The 25,291-nt window shown below is 42.9% G+C and overlaps 1 protein-coding gene across 2 annotated transcripts; it reads left to right on the top strand.

Moving 5' to 3' along the window:
- Positions 1,483–25,151, top strand: LOC100154053 (SLAM family member 7). Of its 2 annotated transcripts, none has more exons than XM_021089565.1 (7): positions 1,483–1,615; positions 10,392–10,724; positions 11,959–12,231; positions 12,463–12,579; positions 13,123–13,226; positions 15,031–15,093; positions 21,535–25,151. In XM_021089565.1, the coding sequence occupies exons 1-7, from the start codon at positions 1,564–1,566 to the stop codon at positions 21,577–21,579; spliced, it is 987 nt and encodes a 328-aa protein (XP_020945224.1). In that variant the 5' UTR covers positions 1,483–1,563; the 3' UTR covers positions 21,580–25,151. The 2 variants fall into 2 exon arrangements, with proteins under 2 accessions (XP_020945224.1, XP_005663244.1); XM_005663187.3 differs by lacking the exon at positions 21,535–25,151 and adding an exon at positions 16,052–18,899.

Raw genomic sequence — 25,291 nt, 5'->3', positions numbered from 1 at the left:
TATTTTGAAACAGAAAGAAAAAAAAAAAAGAAGGAAACTTAGAGCATAAGGAATAAATAATTCAACCCCTAACCTGGAAACCTCCATATGCCTTGAGTGAGGCTCTAAAAAGGAAAAAAAAAAAAAAAAAAGGGTTGGGGGAACAAAGAAAGAACAACAGAGTAAAAATATGGGGCAAATGTAATGGATGATCCTTCTCCTCTTGAGTTTTCTAAATTATGTTTGAAAATTGAATCAAATTTTCTAACATTACCTGATATGGTTCTCAATGTGTGGAGAGGATATATTTAAGATAAGTTATTAAGGAGAAATGGTAAAGGGATCCCATACAGGTAATATTTCTAACATGTTAGTTGAACTGGTAAAATGCCATCATCAGTAAACCAAGTTCTGTATGTATAATGTAATGCCTTGAACAGCCATTTTAAAATCTATTTAAAGAGATACTCAAGATACATCATAGATACATCAAAATAGAATTATAAGAAATATTCAAGTAGCCTACAGAATGGCCAGGAAAGGAAAACAGAGGAGTTCCCTGATAGTTTAGAGGCTAAGGATCTGGAGTTGTCATTGCTGTGGTGTGGTGTGGTCCGGGAGCTCCCACATGCCACTGGTGCAGCCAGAAAGGAAGGAAGGAAGGAAAGAAGGAAGGAAGAACAAAGAAACTATCAGAATAGTAAAAAGGCAAGCTATATAGTGAAGTAATGGGAGAAGATATTTGTAATACATTTATTCCGCAAGAGACTTATATCCATAATATGTGGTTGTCCAATTATTCCAGCACAATTTGTTGAAAAGATTGTCCTTTCTATATTGAATTGTTTTTATACTTCTGTCAAAAATCAATCAATCATGATGACTGTGGATATATTTTGTGGGTATACCCAAGGGTTAACTATTCTGTTCCATTGATTTACATAATGTATTTATTGATATATTATGGCTTTACGAGACTTATAAGTCTACTATTTACTGTATGTTTTCTTCTTGTTTCTTCTGCCCCCACCCCGGTCCCGTTCTACTTTCATGACCATTCTATTTCTTTTGATTAAAAGAACGTCTTAATTTTGCTGTAATATACTTAAAGCCTTCATTTTCTCATCTGTAAGGGATTATGCGAGTATTTCACTCACAGGGTTGTTATGAGGAGTAAAGGAAAGAATGCAGGTACTCCTGGTACTTAGCAATTTTCAATGATGTTGTTATTATTCCCAGCGCCACCTTTTTGTTCACCATACAACCTTCTCTTTCCTTTCATGTTCTCTGTTCTGTATCTCTGACAGGTCATATGCTATAGCAGAAAAAACAGGCCATATGACCTTGACCAGTTTTTAATCTCTCTGAGACGTCACAGTAATTTCTCATCTGTGAAATGAGGGTTTCACAATTTTAAGAGTTCATTTTTTTCCTTGTTTATTGAATATATATTATGTACTAGATTATGTAGATCAGTGAGATGACTCAGTTGGTTTTCGATCTCGTGACTTCTCCCCCCTCGGGGGAAGAGATATAGCGTGAGGGAAGTGAGTTTCTTTTAGTGCCTGACCTCCAGAGAGCAATATGCTGGCTTCCCCAGCATGCTTCATCTTATTTCTTCTCTGCCAGCTCACAGGTGAGTCCAGCCAAATCCTCCTGTTTTCTTTATTGCCTATCCCATTCTAAGGTAGAGCTCCAGGCTCCTGTGTCTACTCTGGGCTCTGCTCCCTCTTCTAACATTTATTTTATGTCCTGTGGTCTCTGAATCACAGAAGGCAAGAAGACTGGAGGGAGAGGAGAAGGAATTACTTTGGGGACTGACTGCCCTTCTGACCGTCCTCAGGGCAGCAAGGGCTGAAAGAAGTGGTGTTGGGTATCAGGAAGCCTCTGCTCTAATCCAGATTCTGCCATGAATTAGATGAAAAATGTCATCTTCTTCGGACCACAGCCCTCCCTCATTTTTAGAGTAATTTTAAAAGCAAAATGAGATGGTACAGGTGTATATTTACTTATTTAGAACTATGTATTAAAATATTTGAATTTAACTATATTTATAACATTGATAAATATGTTTTGTAGTTACATAAATATATTTAGAAAAATATTTTTGAGTGATTAGGCATCACAATCAAATTGAGGACAGAAAACCTTTGAATTTTCTCTCTTTACCCAAGCAATCCGATCAGTCTCTACTTAGAAAACCGACTCATAGGCACTTTGGGTTTAATGCCATGAAGGACTGAGGACGTTCTGCACCTGTCACAGATATTCTAGTCTTTGAAGATTTCACTATGGTTGGGGCTTTCAGAAAGGACCAGGAACCGCCTAAGTTAGGAATATCTCTCTGGTCATCAAAGTCATGGGGGACCACCTTGAGGTCTCCCTCTGAGCACTTGGTGGAGGTTCATTCATGTGTTCCCCAGGGCTGCCTATGGAGACCTGCCCAAGTCCACAACCCAATGCTGTCCTCCCCCACACCTGGCCTCACAAAGTGTTCAGCACTGTCTCTCACCCTCCCTGAGTTCGTTGGAAGTTTGCATTTTTAGAAAACACCTGGTTCTAAGCAGATGGCTTAGAATAGACCTTTGTCGTAAAAACTAATCCCTGAACGGAAATGATGATCAGTTGTGGAACTTGGGGACCGTGAGGTGGGGGAGGACAAGGCAGGACTTTTAAATCCACATGCCCGCCTGAAACCTGATCCAGGCAGCAGGGTGCAAATGTGTGCCCTGCTCTAGGAGGCTGTGGCAGCCTATGCGGTTGGCCTCCCTTGGTTGAAAGGAGTCTGAGATTGTCCAAGAGCCTCCAGTGGGCGAGACCTCGGAAGCAGTGGTGACCCTGGACAAGGGCTCCTGGGTTTAACTTAGTAGCTATATTATTGTGGGTAAGGTTCTCAGCCTCTGAACCTCAGTCTTTACAAGTATATGAGAGAAAATGAAGCCAAACTTGCAGAATTATTGTGATGTTTTAAATGAGATATAAAATACAAAACAACAGGAGTTCCCGTCATGGCACAGTGGTTAACGAATCCAACTAGAAACCATGAGGTTGGGGGTTCGATCCCTGGCCTTGCTCAGTGGGTTAAGGATCTGGCATTGCCATGAGCTGTGGTGTAGGTTGCAGACGCGGCTCAGATCCCACGTTGCTGTGGCTCTGATTAGACCCCTAGCCTGGGAACCTCCATATGCCACGGGAGTGGCTCAAGAAAAGGCAAAAAGACCAAAAAAAAAAAATATATATATATATATATATAACATAATAAAAATAATCACCATTTATATAAGCTCTCATTACACCAAAGGTGAAGTCTCTAAGATATTATTATAGATTCTGAGAGGTCAGGTGTCTTACATGAGATTATATAGCTGTGTGTGTGTGTGTGTATGTGTGTGTGTCTTTTTAGGGCTGCTCCCTTGGAATATGGAGGTTCCCAGGCTAAGGGTCAAATCAGAGCTGTAGCTGCCAGCCCATGCCACAACCACAGCAATGTGGGATCCGAGCCGTGTCTGCAACCTACACCACAGCTCACGGCAACACCAGATCCCTAACCCTTTGAGAAAGGCCTGTGATGGAACCTGCATCCTCATGGTTGCTAGTCAGATGGTTTCCACTGAGCCATGATGGGAACTCTTATGTGGCTATTAAGAGGTAGAGCAGAGACTCAGTTTCCAAAGCTAGTGCTCATTTCATCACACTAAGCAAACTGCCTAATGTCATACCATCAGGAAAATTGCTCAATAAATGTGTATTTGAGCTGAATCTTCCCCAGGGATTCCTTCCCTCTCCAGGTACATGAGGCCAAGGAAATACCAAGGAAAAACAGGTAACTCTGCTTCTAAAATGTGGACACACCTACTGAGAACCACCCAGGCCAAGATCAGAGGAGCCAAGGAGCAGCTCTTACAGCCTCAAGCATTCTCACCTGGAAAATGAGCATAATTTTAAAATGATTATATGATACAGTAGTGTTGAGGAGACAACAGATAAAAAGCAACAGGAAAAGTGGGTGAGGAGATATTGGGAAGGTGTTGCAAAGGACCAGAACAGACAAGAAGGAGGGAGTGGGAGATGAGTGAAGGGCAGGGCAGTAGGGAACTTGAATGTGAATGTCACAGGTTAAAGCTAGAGTATTGGCAAAGGTGGCTGGTGAATTGGGAGGTTTGCCAGCCTCTGTTTTGTGTACATCTTACATGGCACTGATTTTAAATGCTTTTTCCAAGATTATTAGTTAAGGGGAAATTGGGTAAAGACCAATAGTTTCCAAAATCATTATTATTTTTTCTTCTTTTTAAAGCAGTGGTTTCCATTTAGAAAAAGAAATCTTACCCAGAAACAAACAAGTAAACAAATCTAAAGCATAGAATCAAAGCCTCCCTGATGGGGGGAGAGTTTCATAGCCTCCACCCACTCGATGCACCTCCCTCTAAGATTCCAAGAAATACAGCGAGGCACTGCCACAGACCTCAAGGTTAGCAGGTGACACAGCTTGGGAAATCCTGCCTTAGGGGCCCTTGTTCCTAATCCTGGCTTTTCTATGCCTTGGGGGACATCAGTATAACCCTCAGAGCCTCAGACCGCTCACCTATAAAAAGGGATTGGACTAAGTAGTCCCTAAAATTCCTCCCAGCTTTGAGATGCTCTGGTATTTGGTTTCCATGACAGCTGGTGCATTCTGATGGAGGCCCCGAGTGCTGGGAGAAACACTCAGGCATGGCTTTACTGATGATGTCCCTTCCTCCCATCCTGAGCCTTGGGGTAACTGGTTAAGGGAGGAGGTGACAAGCCAAAGGAAATACAGGTAGCAAAAGGGAGGAGCTGTTGCCCCCTCTTGTTATGAAGGGCATCTTAGGGCTGATTCTCCTGGTGCAGAAAATATCTGCGACTTGGCCAGGGCAGAAAGCAAAGGGTCTCCTGCCCCAGCTCCCTTCACCTCCAAAGGCAGATTTGTGGGAATGCTTGCTGAAAGAGATATTCCCCTGCATGGAGATTGGACATTCTTTTGTGCTGGGATTTAACCAGGGACCAGTATATAGGCATTAGGGTCCAGACCACCATCTAAGAAGCTTACCTTGCTGAGAGGCCATCCAAGGTTTTGAGAAATCTCACTTTTAGCCATTCTTCCAGAAATGAGACCCCCCAAAATGGGAAGCTTTCTCAAGGCCTGGCTCTTCTAACACTACAGCCTGTCCTTCCCTCCTGGCTCCTACTATGCTTCAGACTCTGCCCTGCACTTTTCAAAATGCTTTCAGATCTGTATTTACGCTTCATTCTTCCCCAAATCTTGGTGATAATGGTTGTTATTTTTCTCCTATGAGGGTGAGAACACCAAAACTCAAAGTGGTGGTGGGATGCAGCTGTGGCAAGAATACAGGTCTCTGGAGCAGACAGAGAAACTAACTAGCTTCTAATGTCCCTCTTGCCCTTTTCTAGTTTGGGGTCTTAGAAAGTCACTCAGCATCCTGGAGCCCTGGGGACCCATCTATAAAGTGCAGCTTAACCTCTATCATATAGAGTTGCTTGGAGGGTCAAGAAAGGCAACACCCATTAAACTAGTTTGTGAAGTATAGAATGATACCAAATGTTTGTCGCTGGAGTTATTTTTACAGAGGAACCAGATGAAACCCAGGTCCCCCGACCCCCAGTTAGGCCAGAGCTTGAACCCTTTTTCACTATTCCAGGCTGACTGGGAGGAGAGGCCCTCTCCACCCTTCACTGAGTGAGACCCCATACCCCATCACCAGGTGATCTGGAACTGAATGCCCATAGATCAGTCATCTGCTAACTCATAGCAAAATGGTATGTCCAGTCACCACCCAAAGGAATATCTCCTCTTGGAGAATTTAAAGTGGAAAAAGCAATGTCATTCATGGTGGAATTTCAAGTGGTAGGTATGAGAAAGTGTTGAAGACTTCCTCAGGGAAGGGCTTTGAACTAGGCTTTAAATAAGACTTTAGATGGACAGAGAGAAGGATAAAGCACCAACAATTGTGAGGCAGAACCTAAACTGGAGATCAGCTAAAGGAAGAGGCCCAGCTGCCAGTCTTGTGGTAGCAAGTGAGTGGTCCTAGCCTTCATATCTTCCCACAGCATCCTGTCGTCATCCTGGCCACAGAGCTAAAGCTGGGGCTTTTCTCAGGTAGATCAACCCAGGATGTGTGATACCCCTGAACTAATTAATATGCCAGAGGAAGGCTACCAGTTGAGCTGGGTGCCTGTTAGTGGTACCTAAACCACTTGGCTGCTACAAAATAAGAAAGATATGAAGTGGATGCAAAGGAGGGTTGATCCAGGTGGGAGGGTTGGGGTGGGGGGTAATGTAGGTTTGTAGAGGAATCTCATGGGACCCAATCCTCCCAGGCCTTGTAGATAGGTTTTAGTACCACTCATTCTCTAGAGTCTTCTGATCACACAGATTGTATAACCTCCCCCATAGTATGTTCCCTAAGTACCTGTAACTTCCCCTTTCACAATAGGTGTTGTTACTTATTTAATGACTCTCTCTCAACTCCATGCGTATAAGGATTATGACTATCTTGCTCCCCAGCTATAGCTTCAGCTCCTAAACAATGCCTGGGACAAACATGGACCTAAACACATTCTTGTTAAAGAAAGGAATAACTGAATTAGTAGACCATGACCTACCTAGATATGATAAAAATTTTATAGGGTTGCATATTGCCAATGGAGAAGCCACCAGAGAAGGGAAGTTCAGTTCAGTCTTAGCAGCTAAGAAAAGAAGTGTGATGTTTCTGGATCCCCTTTCACCGTCAACTAGGACGAGGAAACAAGACTGGTTAGGACTCACTAACCCAGCCCTCTCTCCTCTGAGCACACATTTAGGGAATGGCCTGGAGTACTTTCTTCTTTCATGACCCTTCTCATTACCTTGAGGATACATTTAAGATAGAACAATATTCTCCATTTAGGTTCATGTTGGCCATTTGCACTGTATTGTCTAATTTCATTCTAACAAGAAATGGTGAATTTGGAGACGTTTTCTTATATCTCCATGCAATTCACATTTCTTAAAATTTACCTGAGAACATTGCACCACATATGTAAAAATGCGAAAAAAAATATTTACTTATGGCTTAAGTGCACACACACATACAAAACACTAAAGCCACATCCTTGCAATTTTATCACCTCCACAACTTAACCTCGTGTGAAAATGAATTACTCAACATTGCCCTAAATCCAAGAATTGCATGCACTTAGGAGCAAGTGACACCCAGTTTATTTGACTGCAAAATATTCACCCTTTCCACCTTGCTAAAGTGAAAGAGGGAATGTATTAACTGATCAATCAATAATTCAAAACAAAAATTGATTTTTTCCGTAACACTTAAAGGGACTATTTTGACAGCCCATGAGATGATCAAAGAGAGCAACAAAAAAACATCCTGCCTTAGTATTAGAGAAGCAGGGAGGGTAGCTTTTTGAAAAATCAGCTTACTTAACAGGTTGATTGGATAAAGGCTTGAGTGATCCAAAGTGTATATGCACTGACTGATAAATTATAGGGGAGAAATGTCTGAAAATAGGAATCAGCTCCAAAAAGATATTTACCCCAGGCTCCAGAGTCGGAATCCTCATGTTATCACCTGCTAGCTTTGTGCCATTGGACAAGTTACTTGGGATTTTTTGAATCTGTTTTTTTTTTTTTTTCCATCAAATCAGGAGTTAACAAACTTTTGCTGTAAAGACCCAAATAGTAAATATTTCAAGCTTTACAGGCAGTATGATCTCTGTCACAACTACTCAACTCAGGCTTTATAGTGGAAAAGCAGCCATAGAAAATATGTAAAGAACACGACTTGCTGCAATAAAGTTTTATTTTCAAAAATGAAGCAGGCAAATAGGACAAGGAAACAACCTAAATGTCTACCCACAAACGAATGAATAAAGTAGATGTGGTACATGTAAGTAAAATAACATAACAGCATAACATGAAAATGGAGCAGACCAGGTTTGTCCCATGGGCTATAAGTTTGCAGATCCCTGAGTAAGGACCAAAGTTTGCAGATCCCTGAGTAAGGACCAAAGTTCCCAATTTTCAGGATTGCTTTAAGGGTCAAGAATAATCTTTACAGGAAATGTTTGACAGAGAATAATCCCTTAAAAATATCAAGTATAATTATTTGGGAACTTTTTCCAGGGTAGTTGAGTTTTAGTAGGAATTAAGATTTTAGATATCTGGCCAGGCCAGTTACAGTAATTTGTCATTTGCTAGAAGAGGCATGAGTTACATCAGTGCTGGGGTGGCAGAAAATATCACGATAAGAGATCAAGTTGTGAAATGAAATAGAGCCTGAATGCTTCATCAATCACACAAGCCCAGTTAGGCTCAGTGCCTGGGACTCATGATAGTTTTAATTTTAGTTTTTTTTAATCAGAGGAAAAATAAATATAACAACAATAATAAATATGTAATAATGAATCCAACTTGTAGTACATTCATATTTATACCAACACAGTCCCAAAATATAAATTTTAATTTTTTTTTTTTTTGGTCTTTTTAGGGCCGCCCCTGCAGCACATGGAAGTCCCCAGGCTAGGAGTCAAATCTAAGCCATTCGCCTCCACCACAGCAATGCCAGATCTGAGCCGCATTTGCGACCTACACCACAGCTTGAGGCAACGTTGGATCCTTAACCCACTGAGCGAGGTCAAGGATCAAACCTGCATCTTCATGGATACTAGTCGGGTTCCTAACCTGCTGAGCCACAATGGGAACTCCTAAATTTTAATTTTTCTATGGAGGAACAAATAGCTAAGGCAAAAGTACATACAGCCCACAAAAGCCATAACAGCCCTGCAGTAACTTCATTCTGATTATGACTGTCAGGAGCCTATAGCTTGCCTTCTTTGTTAGTTTTTTTTTTTTCCCCAGATTTTCTTTGTTCCTGAAATTTTAGCTTCAAGTATTCTGTTAAGAGGTAGAAGGGAAAATAACTTTGGGTTTTTACTTTTGTGGAGAATATATTTAAGGAGAAGACTTGCATTCTGGTTCTAGTTTTGCCACTATTTCTGAGCCTTGAATAACTTCTTCAGTCTCTATTCAATTTCCTCACTTGTAAAATTACACTATATAAGGCCTTGAACCTGTGGATACTGATGTAGGCTTTGCCTCTTCCCACATAGTTTCACTAAGTCATTTAATCTCAGAGTGTCTCAGGTTCCTGATCCATAAAAAAAGGATATAGAAATATTCTTCCTCTAAGCATTGATTTAAGGATTTCATGAGATCAGAGTAGGTGCTTTCAAACTGCTAGTCCCTATCTAAATTCCCTGACAGGTCTGTGCTAACCCTAGAGTCCATCCCTCAGATCTTAATGGGTAGAAGGTGATATTCCCCACACCTGTTCACTGGAAATGCTCAGTTGACCATTTCTGGAAGTTTTTTCAGTAGCCGGTCTAAACTGTTTTTCACAGTAATGGTTGTTTGCAAGTCATACTTTTTAGAGATGAATTAAAATTGAAGTGAAACAAAATTTTGCTGGGGGGGTGGGGTGGTGGCAAGAGGCAGTAAAGCCTTACTGCAATTCCTAATAGTTCAAGGTAAGTATCATGAGTTAGTAGCGTGGGTGAGTTCCAGACCTCCCAATCTCTCACCCTCTTCTTTTCCACTCAAAGAAGGATATTGGAATTTGAGTGAATGAGAACCTCATTTGAGGATGATCTTGAATCCACTCTAATATATCATAAAATTGGAAGATAAATCCATCCTCAAACTTCTTTTTTTTAAGTTTTATTGAAGTATAGTTGAAGTATGGTTTTTTTGAGTTTTATTGAAGTATAGTTTCTAGTGTTGTATTAATTTCTGCTGTACAGCAAAGTGATTCAGTTATACATATACATATATCCATTCTTTTTTAGATTCTTTTCCCATATAGGTTACCACAGAATACTGAGTAGAGTTCCCTGTGCTATACAGGACAGTTTCAAACTCCTAAGCTACCTCTACCTTTAAGAACTGATAGTTTGCCTCCCAGTGTCCTGGTTTGAGCTAGAACCTCTGCCCCAGGTCAGACAGACTGGCTACCTTCTTCATCTGCAGCAAAATCAGCTCTCCCAAGAGCAAGGTAGGAGTCCTAAGTGGAGTTTGAACAGTAACCTCCCCACTTGTCCCCCCACAGGAACTTGTCAAAGATGGAGTGGGCCTCATGGTCTACCTCAGAGCTTGGTCTTTTAAGCCAGAGGGCTCTGGGAACAGGGTGGGTTCACCCACAGTCCCCTGCTTTCAGGCAGAGAGTTCTGACCTCAATACCTTTGTGTGAATGAGGTCAAGGGTTTTTCAGGGCTTGTTGGACAGAGAGGGATTCTTGGGACATTTCTAGAACACAGAAGAAGTGAGTAATTAGTGGTCAGGGTAAGGACTCGGGTTTATTTATGATTTTCTGTTTCTGCAGGGCCAGCTGCCTGTGGAGTCCTGAAGAAGCTAGTTGGCGCTGTTGGGGGGTCTGTGACTTTCCCTCTGAATCTCTCAGCAAATATGATTGACAGCATTATCTGGGTCTTCAACACAACCACTTTTGTCACCATACAGCCAAAAATGGCAGACAAAAAAGCCCTTATCATAGTGACCCAACAGCGTAACAAGGAAAGGGTGGACTTCCCAAATGAAAGCTATTCCCTGAAGCTCAGCAAACTGAAGAAGAATGACTCTGGTGCCTACCGTGTAGAGATATACAGCTCAACCCTCCAGAATCCCCTCAGCCAGGAGTATGAGCTGCGTGTCTATGGTGAGCAGAATCAGTTCCAGAAGTGGATGTCTGCCTTCATAAAGTGGTGATGTCCCCAATACCAGAGCAATTCAAACAAAGGCTGGATAAACCCTTGGCAGGAATGGGGAAGAGGGAACGCCTGCACAGATGAAGCAGATGTAACTGACCCTTGAGGTCCGTTTTTACCCAGAGATTGTCAGGAGTGTGGTGCAGTAGATGGGCCATAGGAAGCGGCCATCACACATCAAATGTTGGCTTATTTCTTATTACTTTTAGTTGCATGGTCTTGGCTAAGTTGCTTCATCTCTTTGAAACTTAGTTTCAATATCTGTAATGGGGAGGAAAGTAATACTATCTTAGAAAGATTATCAAGTATAAATATCAATCACACCTCTTCCCCTGAAGAGTCTAACCAATATACACAAAGATCAGAAGGAATATAGAAATATCAGCTTGATTTTTTTCCAGTAAAACAGATAAGAGAAATACTTGTCCCAAGTCTAGACTTTGGAGGAGCCTATTCAGGGAAAATGAACTTTGTGAAACAATTACTCAACCAGCTACAAGAATAGCTGCCTTATTCACCAAGCTGCAATACTAGGGTCACCAGGAGATGGGCCATGTACCTTCAGGCCAGGTGTGTCCTGCAGGTGTGTCCTCCTCATAGACATAGCTGAAAAGAATGGAAGAGATGCATTATGTAGGCAAACTAGCCATGGGGAGGGGAGAAAAGGGCAAACCACATTTAAACATCATCTTAACAGCTCAAACATGTAAATAGAGAAATATAGATGTGTAGATGAGGCATGCCAGACTCTCACTATCTCAACAATGAACCAAATGCTCATCCTCTGAAAGAGAGGAGTGAGCACAAGGTAGAGAGAGGGACCAGAAGTGTTGCTCCAATACTGTTCCCTCTTAGAGCGTAAATTGAGTCCAGGGTAAGAACGAGAATTCTGCTCTGAATTGCTGCTTCCTCTCCACTCTGCAGCATACCAAGGAGATTCTGGTCCAAGGTTGACAAGAATAACTAAGAAAAAGAGGACTTAGAGTTCCCTGGCAGCTCAGTGGCTTAAGGATCTGGCATTGTCACTTCTGTGGCTCAGGTTGTTTCTGTGGCACGGCTTTGATCCCTGGCCTCAGAAATCCCACGTTCTGTGAGCGAGGCTAGGAAAAAAAATGAAGAAAAGAAAAGAAAAAGGAGGACTATGGACATAGTTTCCAACCTTGCTTGTCTATTTCTCTTTTACAGAGTACCTGTCAAAGCCCAAAGTCACTGTAGGTCTGCAGAACAATAACAATGGCACTTGTGTAACCAATCTGACGTGCTCCACGGAGGAGGGAGAAGAGGATGTAACTTACAGCTGGATATCCCTGGGGCAGGCAAACAATGAGTCCTATGGTGGCTCCATCCTCCCCATATCCTTGAGGCGGGAGAAAAGGGACATGACCTTCATCTGCCTGGCCAGGAACCCCATCAGCAGCAACTCCTCAAACCCCATCTTTGCCTGGAAGCTCTGTAAAGGTGACTGTCACTCCTCTCTTTCCAGGAGACCCTGGCCTCAGGACTAATATCTTCTTCAGCTCCTGCTCCCCATGGGAACAATCCCTTTGTGAAAATGGGATACCCCACCACCACCCTGCCCTGAGGAGTTACCGGGGTGGGAGGAAGGTTGCAGTTGCTCCAAAAGTTGGAGCATTTTCCCTAACTGACTCTTCTCCCTGCCCTGTGCCTCCACCCATTCTCTCTTTAAAGGTACTACTGGCGGCCTGGCTACCTCTGGAATCTTCAGCATCCTGTTGTCGTTCATACTGCTCTGTTTCCTTGCACTGATGCTAATTATTTTGATCATACGACGAGAAAGAAGAAAAGGTAGAGTGTTTACTATTTTTGCCTTCACCCTCATTCATGCATTTTCTCCCTCATTCATTCAGACAGCATATGTTGGACTGTGTGCCGAGCTTGGTGCTAGGCACTAAGGATACAGAAATGAAAAAGCCGTAGTCTCTGTCTTAAGGACAGCACCATCCGTCTGCACACCTTAGCTCTGGAGTGGAAAGAATACTTGAGCCCTTAACTTCTCTCCTATGACCAAGGTCCCAGTTCCCTCTCCAGTACCTGCCCCCCTTCTTCCCCCAGACAGAATTACTGGTGTAGCCCACCTACTGACATAGGGCCCACACTGCTGACTCTGCTTCTGTGACTGGGAAGTGATTGCTTCCAACTCTAAGGTCTCATAGACTAGCACTCATCCTCATCAGAGCCCCCAAACCTCCCTAGTTCTCTCCATTGGATCAACTCCAGGGACTTTTCTTTACTCCCCACTAAATGGGTCATCCAGATGGAATGGTGGGCCAGTGGGGGTGGTGATTGGAAGGTAAGGCCAGTTCTGATTCTCTCCCAACTTGGTTTCAGCATCCATCGAAGAGAAAGGGGGAGTGGGCACTCATCCGGAAATTCTTAGCTGCAGCCCCCCTTCTGGAGAGACCCTGGAATATGACACGATCCCTCACCTTAAAGTGAGTCTTTTCCCATCTTTCCTGGGGCCTTATTCTCCTCTCTGAGGCCCTCTTTGTTTTACTTGAGATTTTTCCATGGATTTGGACAACATGGGAAATAAGAAAGTATAACCCTCTGAACCCAGTGAACCTGGGTCTCCACCAAGTCATTATGGATTCTCTCTTAGGCAAGGGTTGGTGGTCTCCGGAGCACCTCATTCTAATCCAGCCAATAAGGCTCACCCTGTGACTTATGGAATCAATCCTTCCCCTCCACAGTTTACCATGGCCACTCAACAGGCATGATTCCTTTTGCATAGGGTAGAGAAGTGGAACTTTGACATGTTTGATTTATGATGTCAGAAGACTGACCTTAGGATGCCATTTCCTCTGAGACAACTCAAGGAATCTTTAAGAAGGAGCTCAGAGGGTCTGCAGTGGTTCTGGGCCCACACTCAAGGCTTCCCAAGTGTGGGTCACTGAGCTGAAGTGTATGAACACAAGATTAACTCAAAGAAAACTCTTTGAAAATCCTAAGACTAAGGTTTAAAGAAATTCAAATAACAAATACTGCATGTTTGTGCTCATATGAAGTATCTAAACTAGTCAAGCTCATGGAATCAGAGAGTAGAATGCTGGTTTCCAGGAGGTGGAAGGAGCAGGAAATGAGGAATTGGTAATCAATGGGTATAAGTTCTCAATTATGCAAGATGAGAAGAATCTGAGATCTGTTCTACCATATGGTCTCTGTAATTAAAGACACTATTGTCTACAAAAAAAAATTAAGAAGGTAGATATGTTGTGTTTTTATGACAATAAAATCAAAACTTAAAGAAAAAAAAAAGAGAGAGAATTTAGAGACAAGAACTAGATAGACAGCTTCAAAAGTATCCTCTCCACCCCCAACTTGGGAACAATAATTGTAGCTCAGGTTAGATTTGCTCCTTAGGAATCATAGTTGCCCTCTTTTTTATATATGATATGGTTTATTATTATTATTATTATTAATAGTTTATAGTGCCGTTTTTCACACTGGCCCATTTAATGAAGAAATAAAAGCACTTTAGAGTCTAAAAAAAATCTTAGTTTTTCTCTAGACTTCCATATATCTTGATCAGGATGCATCTTCTTACACTTATCTATAACTTTTATAGGAGGAGACAGTACGTTTCTTCTTCAAAGTTATTTGTGTCCTGAGAGCTCCTTCTTTCCACACAGGGGAGACCTCTCTGTGCTCCACTCAGGCCAGCTTCTGGCAAAATTGATTACTTTGTCACCATCCTCCTTCCTCCTGCTCAAGACTCACTCCCTGGAAACCACAGGATTGTCCCGGATGTTCAGGAATAAACTTTACTGACCCAGGACATTTTTCTCCAGCCTGGACGGAGCTTTTGTGTTGCTGTCATTGCTTTATCCCTTTAGTCATTCTTTCTGATTTGATCCACCAACCCTTTGACTGACAGAAAAGTTTATTTCTAACATTAGCAATATTAACTTCCAATTATCCTTTAATCACCTTAGGAGCCTCATAACTCATGGAACTTACATATCCTATATATGTACTAAGTCATGTAAAGCCAACACAGTTTAAAAAGTATGCAATTGCTTCTTGAAAAAAGTTATTAATAATTATAATAGCAGTTATTAATAATTATAAGAGCATTTCCTATAACCCATTCCTGCTTCAGAACCCTCTGTTCCCTCTCACCATTTCCTCCCACCTCTGCTTTCCCTTCTCTGGATTCTGGAGGCCTCTTTGGCCTTGTCTATGTGACCTAGGAGGGTAAGTGATGATTTATTTTGTTTGTTTTCTGTTTTTTAATAGAACACCATTCCAGAGGAAAATTCGCTTAACACACTTTATTCCACCGTGCAAATACCTCCAAAGGTAAGAAGCCTTAGGGCTGAGCTTCATCTTTGTTGCCTCATTCTTTCTCCTGGTTTAAGTGCCACTTAGAATTTCATGGACCCCGGGGATCTCATATTCTCTGGTACTAAAAGGTAGACCAGTACATCCAATTCCCTTTGCTTAAGGTTACACAAGTATGTGAAGAATAGAAGAGAGTTGTGTTTTAGGAGTTGAATGGAGGTAATGGGAAACAAATAGAGTAGGAGAGAGGTTCCAGGTAAGGGAAACTCCATGGGGTCCTGACTGAGGGTATGGGGAAAGGTCCATCACTTAGGCTGTGTCTGGGAAGGGAAGGATGGCTGGGAAGGAAACGCCAGCTTTTGAGCCACCAGTAAATTGGAGGCAGGAGAACATTCCTCTTCTCTTCCATGCTCTAGCTATGTAATATCTGGTTTGCATCTTTCTTCAGTCAAACTACTAATGTAGTAAGCTTTTATTTTTTCAATTTTTTTTTGCCATGCCTACCGGCATGCAGAAGTTCCCAGGCCAGGGATCAAACCCACCCCCATGCAGCTGCGGCAATGCTGGGATCCTTAACTATCTCTGCCAAGAAGGGAACTTCTCATAGTAAGATTCTAAAACTTATTCCTTCACGGATTACTCTTGGCAGAAACAGAGATGTCTTCCTGTTTCCTCTCCCAACCAGATCAGAAAAAGGAGATGGATAAAATAGTTTGCTTAATAATAAGAAAGACTGGTTTGGATAGATTATTAGAAGGAAAAGTTAGGTTCATTAAGCATTCAACAAGGTAATTGCGGTTAGCCTTAAGGAATAGTTTCTCTAAAGTCGAAATGATTGAGCAAGAGGAGCAAGCACAGTGGGAGGTTTGGGTTGGGTACCCTTGGCAATGAAGAGTATCTGGGATAGTGGGGTTTCCTGGAGGAATCCAGAGCCCTGCTCTCTCCAGAGCACTGCATCCTACTGTCTCCCTAACAGGTGGAGAAACCCCACTCACTGCCCGAGTTGCCAGACACACCAGGGCCATTTACCTATGAAAATATCATCTAAACAGCTGTGTGCTCCCTGGTGACTCACTCCAGAGAAAATGGTCAAAAGAATTCACTGATTTGACCAGAAACATCAAGGAAAAATGAAGAACAATGACTTCCTTCTAGAATAAACTATAATCTATTCCCCTTCAGAGTTAAGGGTCCCTAATCCAACCCTCTTCTGAGAAATCTCAGCTCCAGAACAGAAATGTGATTATGAATTTATCAGCCAACTTTAAGCAAGGAGCTTAGAAACATCTCTGTTGAGATGTAAATGAAGGTTCACACATAAGAATGACTGCTGCCATTCCAGAGTTTGGAGATGAGGAATATGCCAAGGGTTTGGTGGCCAAGATGGCAAGAACTTCAGAGTGGCCAATGTTCCCAGTAGAAGTAGAAGACAGTGGTCATAAATGGATTTATTTACTGACTCATCAACTATGTGCCTTGTATAGTGCTGAGCTTACCCTGATTTGGGTCAGACATGCTCTCTATACATCTGAAATTGGCCCTCCGTGAACTTCTTCTTTTTTTTTTTTTTTTTTTTTTTTTTTTGTCTTTTTGCCATTTCTTGGGCCGCTCCCACGGCATATGGAGGTTCCCAGGCTAGGGATCGAATCAGAGCTGTAGCCACCGGCCTACGCCAGAGCCACAGCAACATAGGATCCGAGCCGTGTCTGCAACCTACACCACAGCTCACGACAACGCCGGATCATTAACCCACTGAGCAAGGGCAGGGACCGAACCCACAACCTCATGGTTCCTAGTCGGATTCGTTAACCACTGCGCCATGACGGGAACTCCCGAGAACTTCTTCCATGGGCCTGACCACAGATTCCAGATACCCAGAGCGTCAAGTGTGGATCCACAGGACTTGGGAGTCTATGTGCACAAGGCCAGAGAGGCCAGAGAGAAGACTCGGTTTGGCTGGCTGGAAGTTCAGAAGTAGGCCTGGCCCAAAGGCAAGGACAGTTTTTTTGGTGGAAAGGAGAAGCCCAGGCCTTTGGCCTGAGCAGGAACCCATCTCAATGGAAGAAGTGCACCTGAAGACCCATTGTGAATCTATTTATAGGAGACTTGGACCCAAGGGGGTGGTCACTTGCAAACCTTTAAAGCTATTTAATTCATTCAACCAATATTTATTGAGAACCTCTGCTAGGTCAGTCTAGCAAATAAGACAGACATGATCCCTGACCCCTTAGAGCCCACCTTTTTAAAGGAATGAAAAACACGTGTATGGAGAGGATTGCTTAAGATGTGTTCCTGGACACATCTTGAATGGAAATGTTTGGAAGGGATCTGAGGTCCCAGGGCTGGGGGTGTGAATTGTCTTCTTTATTCAAGGGCAAAAAATCATGGATTAAGGGAGTACAGGGCCTCACAAACTGTCTTCCTGAGGCATTTGGGGCAAGAGTGAGTTCTATGGAGCTTTAGAAGAGGCAACTTTGGAAGAGGACATGATTAGCTAGGAGGCTGGTAACTTCCTTATCCGGGTAGCAGGCTGTAGTTTCTAGGGTAAGGTAAGCTGGCTAAAGCTGCGAGGGAGGATTGTGATTGGTGTATGTCAGGTTCCTGGACAGATGTTTCCTGATTTGGGTTTAGATTTGTGATGTGGGCTGGGCCACTGGGGCAGCTGTCATTTTGTGGGTCCAAATATATGAATTATGAGGCCAAAAAAGGTGAAGAAATGTGCGTTAAGATTTGTGAAAGGAGAAAACAGCTGCTGTGTCTGGAAAGGCCCACCAGGGAGATAAAGAACTTCTAGCTACCAACTCAGCCACGAGAGGAAGGACGTTTTGTACATTCCAGCATTCTCAGCACCTCAGCCAACCCCATAAGACTCAGAAGAACCACCTCGGCAATCCGCAGAAGAATGAGAAAAAAGATAACTTATTGTTTCAAGCCACCAAAGAGAGGGGTGGAGGGAACATCTGGGGGGAAGAAAAAAAAACAGCAACAAACCTTCAAATATAAGATGGCCAATGTATGAGATAATAAGCCTTCAAGAAAAAACTAAGGCTGAGCGGACCAAGAGCACACTCTGAGGCTGATTTGAAGGGAAATGAAAGTAGAAAGTAGGAGGCAGTCCTCTAGCTCTGAGGAACCTGAAAGAGGGGCCCCCTGGCCCATCGGCCCCACCTGTGGAGCTGTGCAGATGAAGGGGTGAAAAAGACAATTTCCTCTGTCCTTCTAGGTTCTTGGCTGAGAACCCCTGTAGTAAAAAGATTAACAAAAGAAAAACAAATGGAAGTTTAAAAACAAACACACCTCCTGTACACATGTGCGATACCCAGGAAAATGGAATAAACCTCCATGAAACGGCCCCTTCCGTCACCATCTCCAGCTAAAAACAAAAGAAGAAGATGGGGGCAGTTATGGGAGGTTATCAGGCAAAGCACTGTACCACATGGTCGTTACGCAGTTTTAAATCACCGCCTTCTCCATTGCTAAGAGTTTTTGGACATTTAGCCACTCTCCTCTTCCTGGTACAGAGAGGGAGATTTCACTTACGCCTGTTCATGTTTCTCACAGAAAGGTAACTTCTACTGCTTTGCAGAGCTTTTCCTATGTCTCCGGTTTCTTAAAATATAATCAGCACAAAATAATCCTTATGCCAAAGAGACATTTTTGAGATGGCATATTCTGCTCCCTTTCACAGGCGTGTCCCTTCTGAAGCATCACTTCAGATGAAGTGCCATTTGTATGATAAATATTGTAAATGCTAGTATTTATTACTATAATTTTCTAAGTGAAAAAATAAAGCATCTTTTGAAATAAAATCAATATGTCTTGAGGAAAAGTTGTTTTTTTTTTTTCCGCAAATTCTTCCCAAAAAGTGGGGGGTGGGGTGGAGTGTGGCTATTGCAGCACTTGAAGGGGAGAGCGATCCGATGTGGAGCCGGAAGAGGGAGCTAGGGCTTTCAACTTGTCCCATATCAACTGAGAATGTGTGTGACCCTCACTGGTGCCGCCTTAGCTGTGACACTCCACTACATCTTCAGGGCCAAGAGTGAAGCCAGTGAGGCACTCACCTTAGCACAAAATATAAGGGGACACCAAAAACCTCAGTTATTAAGGTAAATAATATTTTCATGCAATATGTAGAAAAATCAAAATTAATGCAAAACTCCATTGTGGGAAAAGGGAAATTCCTCCCTTTCTCCTCTTAGTTCTTTTGGCTAGCAACTAAAATGACATAAAGCAGGAGTTCCCACTGCGGCTCAGCATGTTAAGAACTCAGCAAATATCTATGGGGATGTGGGTTTGCTCCCTGGCCTCCATCAGTGGGTTAAGGATCCAGTGTTGCCACAAGCTATGGCCTAGGTTACAGATGCGACTCAGATATGGCATTGCTGTGGCTGTGGTGTAGGCTGGCAGCTGCAGCTCAGATTTGACCCCTAGCCCTGGAAACTTCCTTGTGCTGCAGGTGTGGACAAAGGAAGGAAGGAAAAAGGGAAGAAGGGAGAGAGAGAGAGAGGGAGAGGCGGGGGGGGGGGGAGAGAGGGAGAGAGAAAGAGAGAAAGAAAGGAAGGAAGGAAGGTAGGAAGGAAGGAAGGAAGGAGAAAGAAAGAAAAGAAAGAAAGAAAGAAAGAAAGAAAGAAAGAAAGAAAGAAAGAAAGAAAGAAAGAAAGAAAGAGAGAAAGAGAGAGAGAAAGAAAGAAAGAGAGAAAGAGAGAAAGAGAGAAAGAGGAGGTCCCTTCATGGCTTAGCAGTTAATGAACCTGACTAGGATCCATGAGGATGGAAGTTTGATCCCTAGCCTCGCTCAGTGGGTTAAGGATCTGGTGTTGCCTTGAGCTGTGGTGTAGGTCGCAGACACGGCTCAGATCCTGCATTGCTGTGGCTGTGGTGTAGGCCAGCAGCTGTAGCTCTGATCCAACCCCTAGCCTGGTAACCTCCATATGCCACAGGTGTGGCCCAAGAAAGAAAGAAAGAAAGAAAGAAAGAGAGAGAGAGAGAGAGAGAGACAGAGAGAGAGAGAGTGAAGGAAGGAAGGAAGATAAAATGACATTAGGCAGATTAACAGGAGAAAAGCAAATTTATTACATGCACAGAGAAAAGCAAATTTATTACATGCACAGGAGGAATCCCCATACGTCTGAAGAATTCCAAAGACAGCAAGAGAAGGTGAGGCAAGACTAAGGATGTGGGAGGCTGAGGCTGCAAGGGGAAGTAAGGCAACTCACAGGAAGATAGAGCTAATGTTTGGTACACAAATGTTTGCCAGGCCATCCAAAGGTAACGGGGCACAGAGAGGACTTTGATCAGTTGGGCTTTGCTAGGTTCTTCCTGTCTACCACTATTAATAATTTAGATAGCTATCTATGGTGATAGCTTCTTCCTGAGTAGGCCTCCTATCTTCAATTCTTTTAGCCACGAAGGGGAAAGTTCAAAGGTTGTTCTTGAGATGCTGAGGTTTGAAGCAGAGGAAAAGGTTTTTTTCCACGAGGCAGCCAAAGGAGGAGATGGGAAAACAAATGTCAAATTCACTTCCAGGGGGCTCAGAATATTTATGGGATAAGAAAGCAGAGTGATCTGAAGATTGGAAACAAGAAAAAGATGAGATCATCATCATTCTGCATAAGACCAAGCTACAGGCTTCTTCGTGGGACATATATTCAAAAAATGGCGGCAGCAATTAACATGTTCTGAGGGTGGATTTTGGGGTCCTCCAAAGTCAAAAGGTGACCAAAATGATACACCCACACCAGTGGGAGGGTAGTGGTCTAACTAATCATAGCTGGCTCAAGCTTCAGTGGAACACAGCTGACTCCAAGTTCCTGAAGCAAACATTTTTGGGTTGAGGATACATGATGCTTGGAGGACATGAAAGTTTTTGTAAAAACAATTGAAACAAGTTTGATTGGTGAAGGCAGGTTCCAAGTTTAATGGATCTAACCAATGATTACCCTCAGTCTCCACTTCAGCTCAAAATAATCTGCAGAGTGGCACACCTTGCGGAGAACTGCTTTCAGCCCTATGACCGTGAGGAACAAAATACCCAAATTTTACATAAAGAGGTGCCTTGCCAAGTCAAATTGGATACTGGGGGAAAAGGAAAAATTAGTTAATACCAATCCTGTCTTGAGTCAAAATTTTGATACTTTGTTTTCTGAGCCTCACAGTTCTGTCTCCTGTGGCCCAAAGCCAGGTGGGTCCTTAGACAAAGTGTGAGTCCCCCACTATGCTAATTGGGAAAAAATACTAATTTACAATGTCCCCTAAACTGAGATCACAGCCTCTCTGGGTGGGGGCACAGGTGTTTGCCTGACTTCACTGGAGAAAATGTGTCATTGAGCTGCCAGTAGCATTTTGCACCTGCCTAAACTTCCCAACCACAGGTGAGTCTTCCTTTCCTTGCCATACATCTCCACTCCCCCAACCCCGAGCTAGAGTCCAGTTGTTTTCATGTTAACTTTTCTTCCATAGGTCCTCATATGGGTCCTAGGCGGCAAGCTGGTCTGGGGTATATAGGCCCAGCTTATGGATGTTGAAATCAAGGCCAAGAAGAACAAGGACACTTGCCTGAAGATCCTCCACACTTCAGTATGCATCCAAGGCTAGAACAAAAGCAGTGCCCATTCCACCACTCATTAGCCCTGCAGAGGATGAGGAAGATGGGCTCAAAGCTTGAGAGGGGTGGATTCTCCTCTTCCCAACGATAAATAGCAGAAAGGGCATAACTTTGGGCTATGGGTATAGAGCCCTACCTGGCAGAGTGACCCTCACCAAAGACTTCAGTCCCATCAGCCTCTATTTTCTTATCACTAAAACCCTTATAGGACTTGTAATATCAGGATTATATGAAACAAGCATAAGTGCTTAGCCTATTAATAGGAGATTCACATACAGTACGTGATGCTTAGGGAAGAAGATAGTACATTAAAAATCATTAGTGACCCAAAGGCAACTCAGGATAAGATGCAGAAGCATTAAAATGGAGACACAGCCCTCAAAAGAGAGGTGTCTAGGTTCTTTGGCTGGAATTATAATTAGATTGATGGAAGAGAATAACAGGAGAAAAACAAATTTTATACACAAAAGAGACCTCTACAAGTACAAGACTCAAAGGCAGTCAGGCAATTGAGGTTTATAGACCAGCCTGAGCTAATGGAAGAAATGGGGGTTTGGGACTTCAAAGGATGGAAGACAACTCACAGAAAGACAAGAAGAACAGATATTTGCCCTGCCATATCCGTAAGTCTTTCAGATAAAAAATTGTCTCTGGTATTAGCTCTCTTTCTGGTACAGGCCCCATTTCTAAATTCTTTTAGGCAGTTTAGGGGGAGGTAAAAAGCCTTTTCTGAGTCAGCTAGGTCTTGGGTGCCTTCACTTCAAAATAATCTACCTGCCAAAGTGGTACATTTTGGGGTGGCATATCCTGGCCCCCTTCACTGGTGTTAAAAATAATTAAACTGTTGGAGTTTCCGTTGTGGCTCAGTGGTTAACAAAGCAGACTAGCATCCATGAGGACATGGGTTCGATCCTTGGCTCACTCAGTGGGTTAAGGATCTGGCGTTGCCATGAGCTGTGGTATAGGTCACAGAAGTGGCTCAGATTCCTCGTTGCTGTGGCTCTGGTGTAGGCCGGTGGCTACAGCTGCTTTTGGACCCCTAGCCTGGGAACCTCCCTATGTCACTGGTACGGACTTAAAAGACCAAAAAAAAAAAAAAAAAAGTGTGGAAAAAATAATTAAATTGTTTATGTGATAAAAACAAAATTTAATGAAGTGAAAAAGTCTCCATTTGGAGAACTGCAAAGTGGACAGGAGAGAGGAAGCTTTTTATATAATAAAGAACAAGATAAAAACGGAACCTATCTGATTGGCTGGAGCCACATAGTTAGACTTGTTTGGGGTGAGAAGGACCAGAATTGGCTTGGCCTTTAGGAATTGAATGACTGGATTACTGCATTTCTGACCAAGCAGAGCATTTGTAGAGACAGAAGTTAACTGAGTTTCAGTTTGCTGACATGACACCCTGCGCAGAAGCAGCTCCATCTTGGACCTAGAAATTTGACTCAAACACTGGCTTACAGCATGGAGGGGCAGGAACAGAGGAGGATCATGTTTCTCCCTACCAAGGGTTAGAAGAACTTAAAAACAGGAGTTCTGGTCATGGCTCAGCAGTAACGAACATTCGTGTTCGATTTCTGGCCTTTCCCAGTGGGTTAAGGATCCAGTGTTGCTGTAAGCTATGGTGTAGGTAGCAAATGAGGCTCAGATTCCGTGTTGTTCTGGCTGTGGTGTAGGCCAGTGGCTACAGCTTCGATTTGACCCCTAGCCTGGGAACTTCCACATGCTGCAGAAGCAGCCATTAAAAAAGGAACTTACACACAAGAACACAATGCTTCTTGAGCAAGATGGGATGAGAATTACCTCACCTGAAAAGGGAACTATGACAAGTACATACAAAAATATGTGTTACTTTGCCATGTGTGATAGTGAAGTTCTAGAAACTACCTAAGAATCTGGCCACAAGAAAAGGTCATGTGAATGCAGACATTAGTGAGGCAAGAGATAGAGGTTTCCCAGGCTGAGCAACTGGAATCTGTCCCCTGTGAACAGATACTTCAAGAGAAAGATGATGGCAAGAGCAAGGAGGAGCTTCGTCCTGCTTGGATAAAAGATAAAGAGACCACATAATCCTCATTCTTGAAGTCAAGGAGACCTCCGAAACTATGTAGAAAGGTTTCTCAGGCATCAGAGGAGGGTGGGGGCCCCAGACCATAGTACATTGTGTCAACTTTCCAGAAAGCAGGGCGCTAGAATCCACCCTGGCTAAAAGATGCTCACGCACACAGGGGAGGGCCCTGGCCCAGACCAAATATGGACTCAAGGCCAAACAAAGCGAGATGATTGGCCAGAGGAAGCCCAGAAAGACTGCTCCCCATATAGTGATTTAAACTACCTTCAAACTATGTGGCACTTTCTCTTTCTCTCTTTCTATCTATCTCTCTCTGCCCCCGTTCCCAACCACCTGTGCTTTCTCTGTACGTACCTTCTCTCTTAATAAACATTTTGCCTTACTACTATCACTCTCTTTGCCAATTTTTTTTCTCCAGAAGGACAAGAACTGGGAACCTACGACAGGCCTGATGGCTCTTGAAGTCCAGTCGTTAGAGTTCAGTGCTCTTACCCCACAACCACCCCAGAATATTAGGAATTCTGGATTATAAACTAGAGAGAGGAGGATGAACAAAACCCAAAGTTGGTAGAAGGCAAGAAATCATAAAGATCAAAGCAGAAATAAATAGAGACTAAAAAACAGTAGAAAGGATCAATGAAATTAAACGCTGGGTCTTTGAAAAGATAAACTAACTTGATAAACCATTAGCCAAACTCACCCAGAAAAAAAAAAAAAAATGGGAGAGGGCTCAAATCAATAAAACCAGAAATGAAAAAGTGAAAGTTACAGCTGACCCCCTAGAAATACGAAGGAGCGAAAGAGACTACTACGAACAACTGTAAGACAATAAAATGGATAATCTAGAAGAACTGGACAAAATCTTAGAAAGGTGCACTCTCCCCAAACTGAACCAGGAAGAAATAGGAAATATGAACAGAACAATTTCCAATAATAAAATTAAGTCAGCAATTTAAAAACTCTCAACAAAGAATTATGGATTATAAAGCTAGAAAATGCTATGACATTGAAAGGTAGCCAACTGCACCATACCCAAAATATGCCTCTTGAGCACAAGGATTATTTTGAGCTGATTATTTTTAAGAAATAGTAGGCACAGGAGAAGCTCTGACAACCAAGCAGAAGTCACCCTTTTGTAAGGGACGTGCATATTCATAAAGGAAATCTCCAGGAGTTCCTGTTGTGGTGCAGAGGAAATAAATCCAATTACTATCCATGAGGATATGTGTTCCATCCCTAACCTTGATCCGTTGGTCGAGGATCTGGTGTTGCGGTGAGCTGTGGTGTAGGTCACAGATGCAGCTCAGATATTGCGTTGCTGTGGCGGTGATGTAGGCCAGCAGCTGCAGCTCCGACCCGACGTCTCACCTGGGAACTTCCATATGCTACAGGTGCAGGCCTAAAACGCAAAAAAAAAAAAAGAAAAAGAAAAAAAGGAAAGCTCCAGACGTAAGGGTGCTCCCCTCTCTGTACCAGAAAGAGAAGGATAGCTAAATCACAAGAAACTTAGCAGTGACTTAAATCTACATCATCAGTTACCC

This window comes from Sus scrofa, chromosome 4 (genome assembly GCF_000003025.6).
Source record: "Sus scrofa isolate TJ Tabasco breed Duroc chromosome 4, Sscrofa11.1, whole genome shotgun sequence".
Taxonomy (NCBI): Eukaryota; Metazoa; Chordata; class Mammalia; order Artiodactyla; family Suidae; genus Sus; species Sus scrofa.
Note: the sequence above shows the minus strand (reverse complement) of the source record. Positions and strands in the feature narration are given on the sequence as shown.

Bases quoted from the DNA above. Each gene is read 5' to 3' on its own strand.
- LOC100154053 (XM_005663187.3), top strand. From the start codon at position 1,564: ATGCTGGCTTCCCCAGCATGCTTCATCTTATTTCTTCTCTGCCAGCTC. The intron at 1,616-10,391 runs GTGAGTCCAGCC...CTGTTTCTGCAG, and splicing joins TCTTCTCTGCCAGCTCACAG to GGCCAGCTGCCTGTGGAGTC. The intron at 12,232-12,462 runs GTGACTGTCACT...CTCTCTTTAAAG, and splicing joins TGCCTGGAAGCTCTGTAAAG to GTACTACTGGCGGCCTGGCT.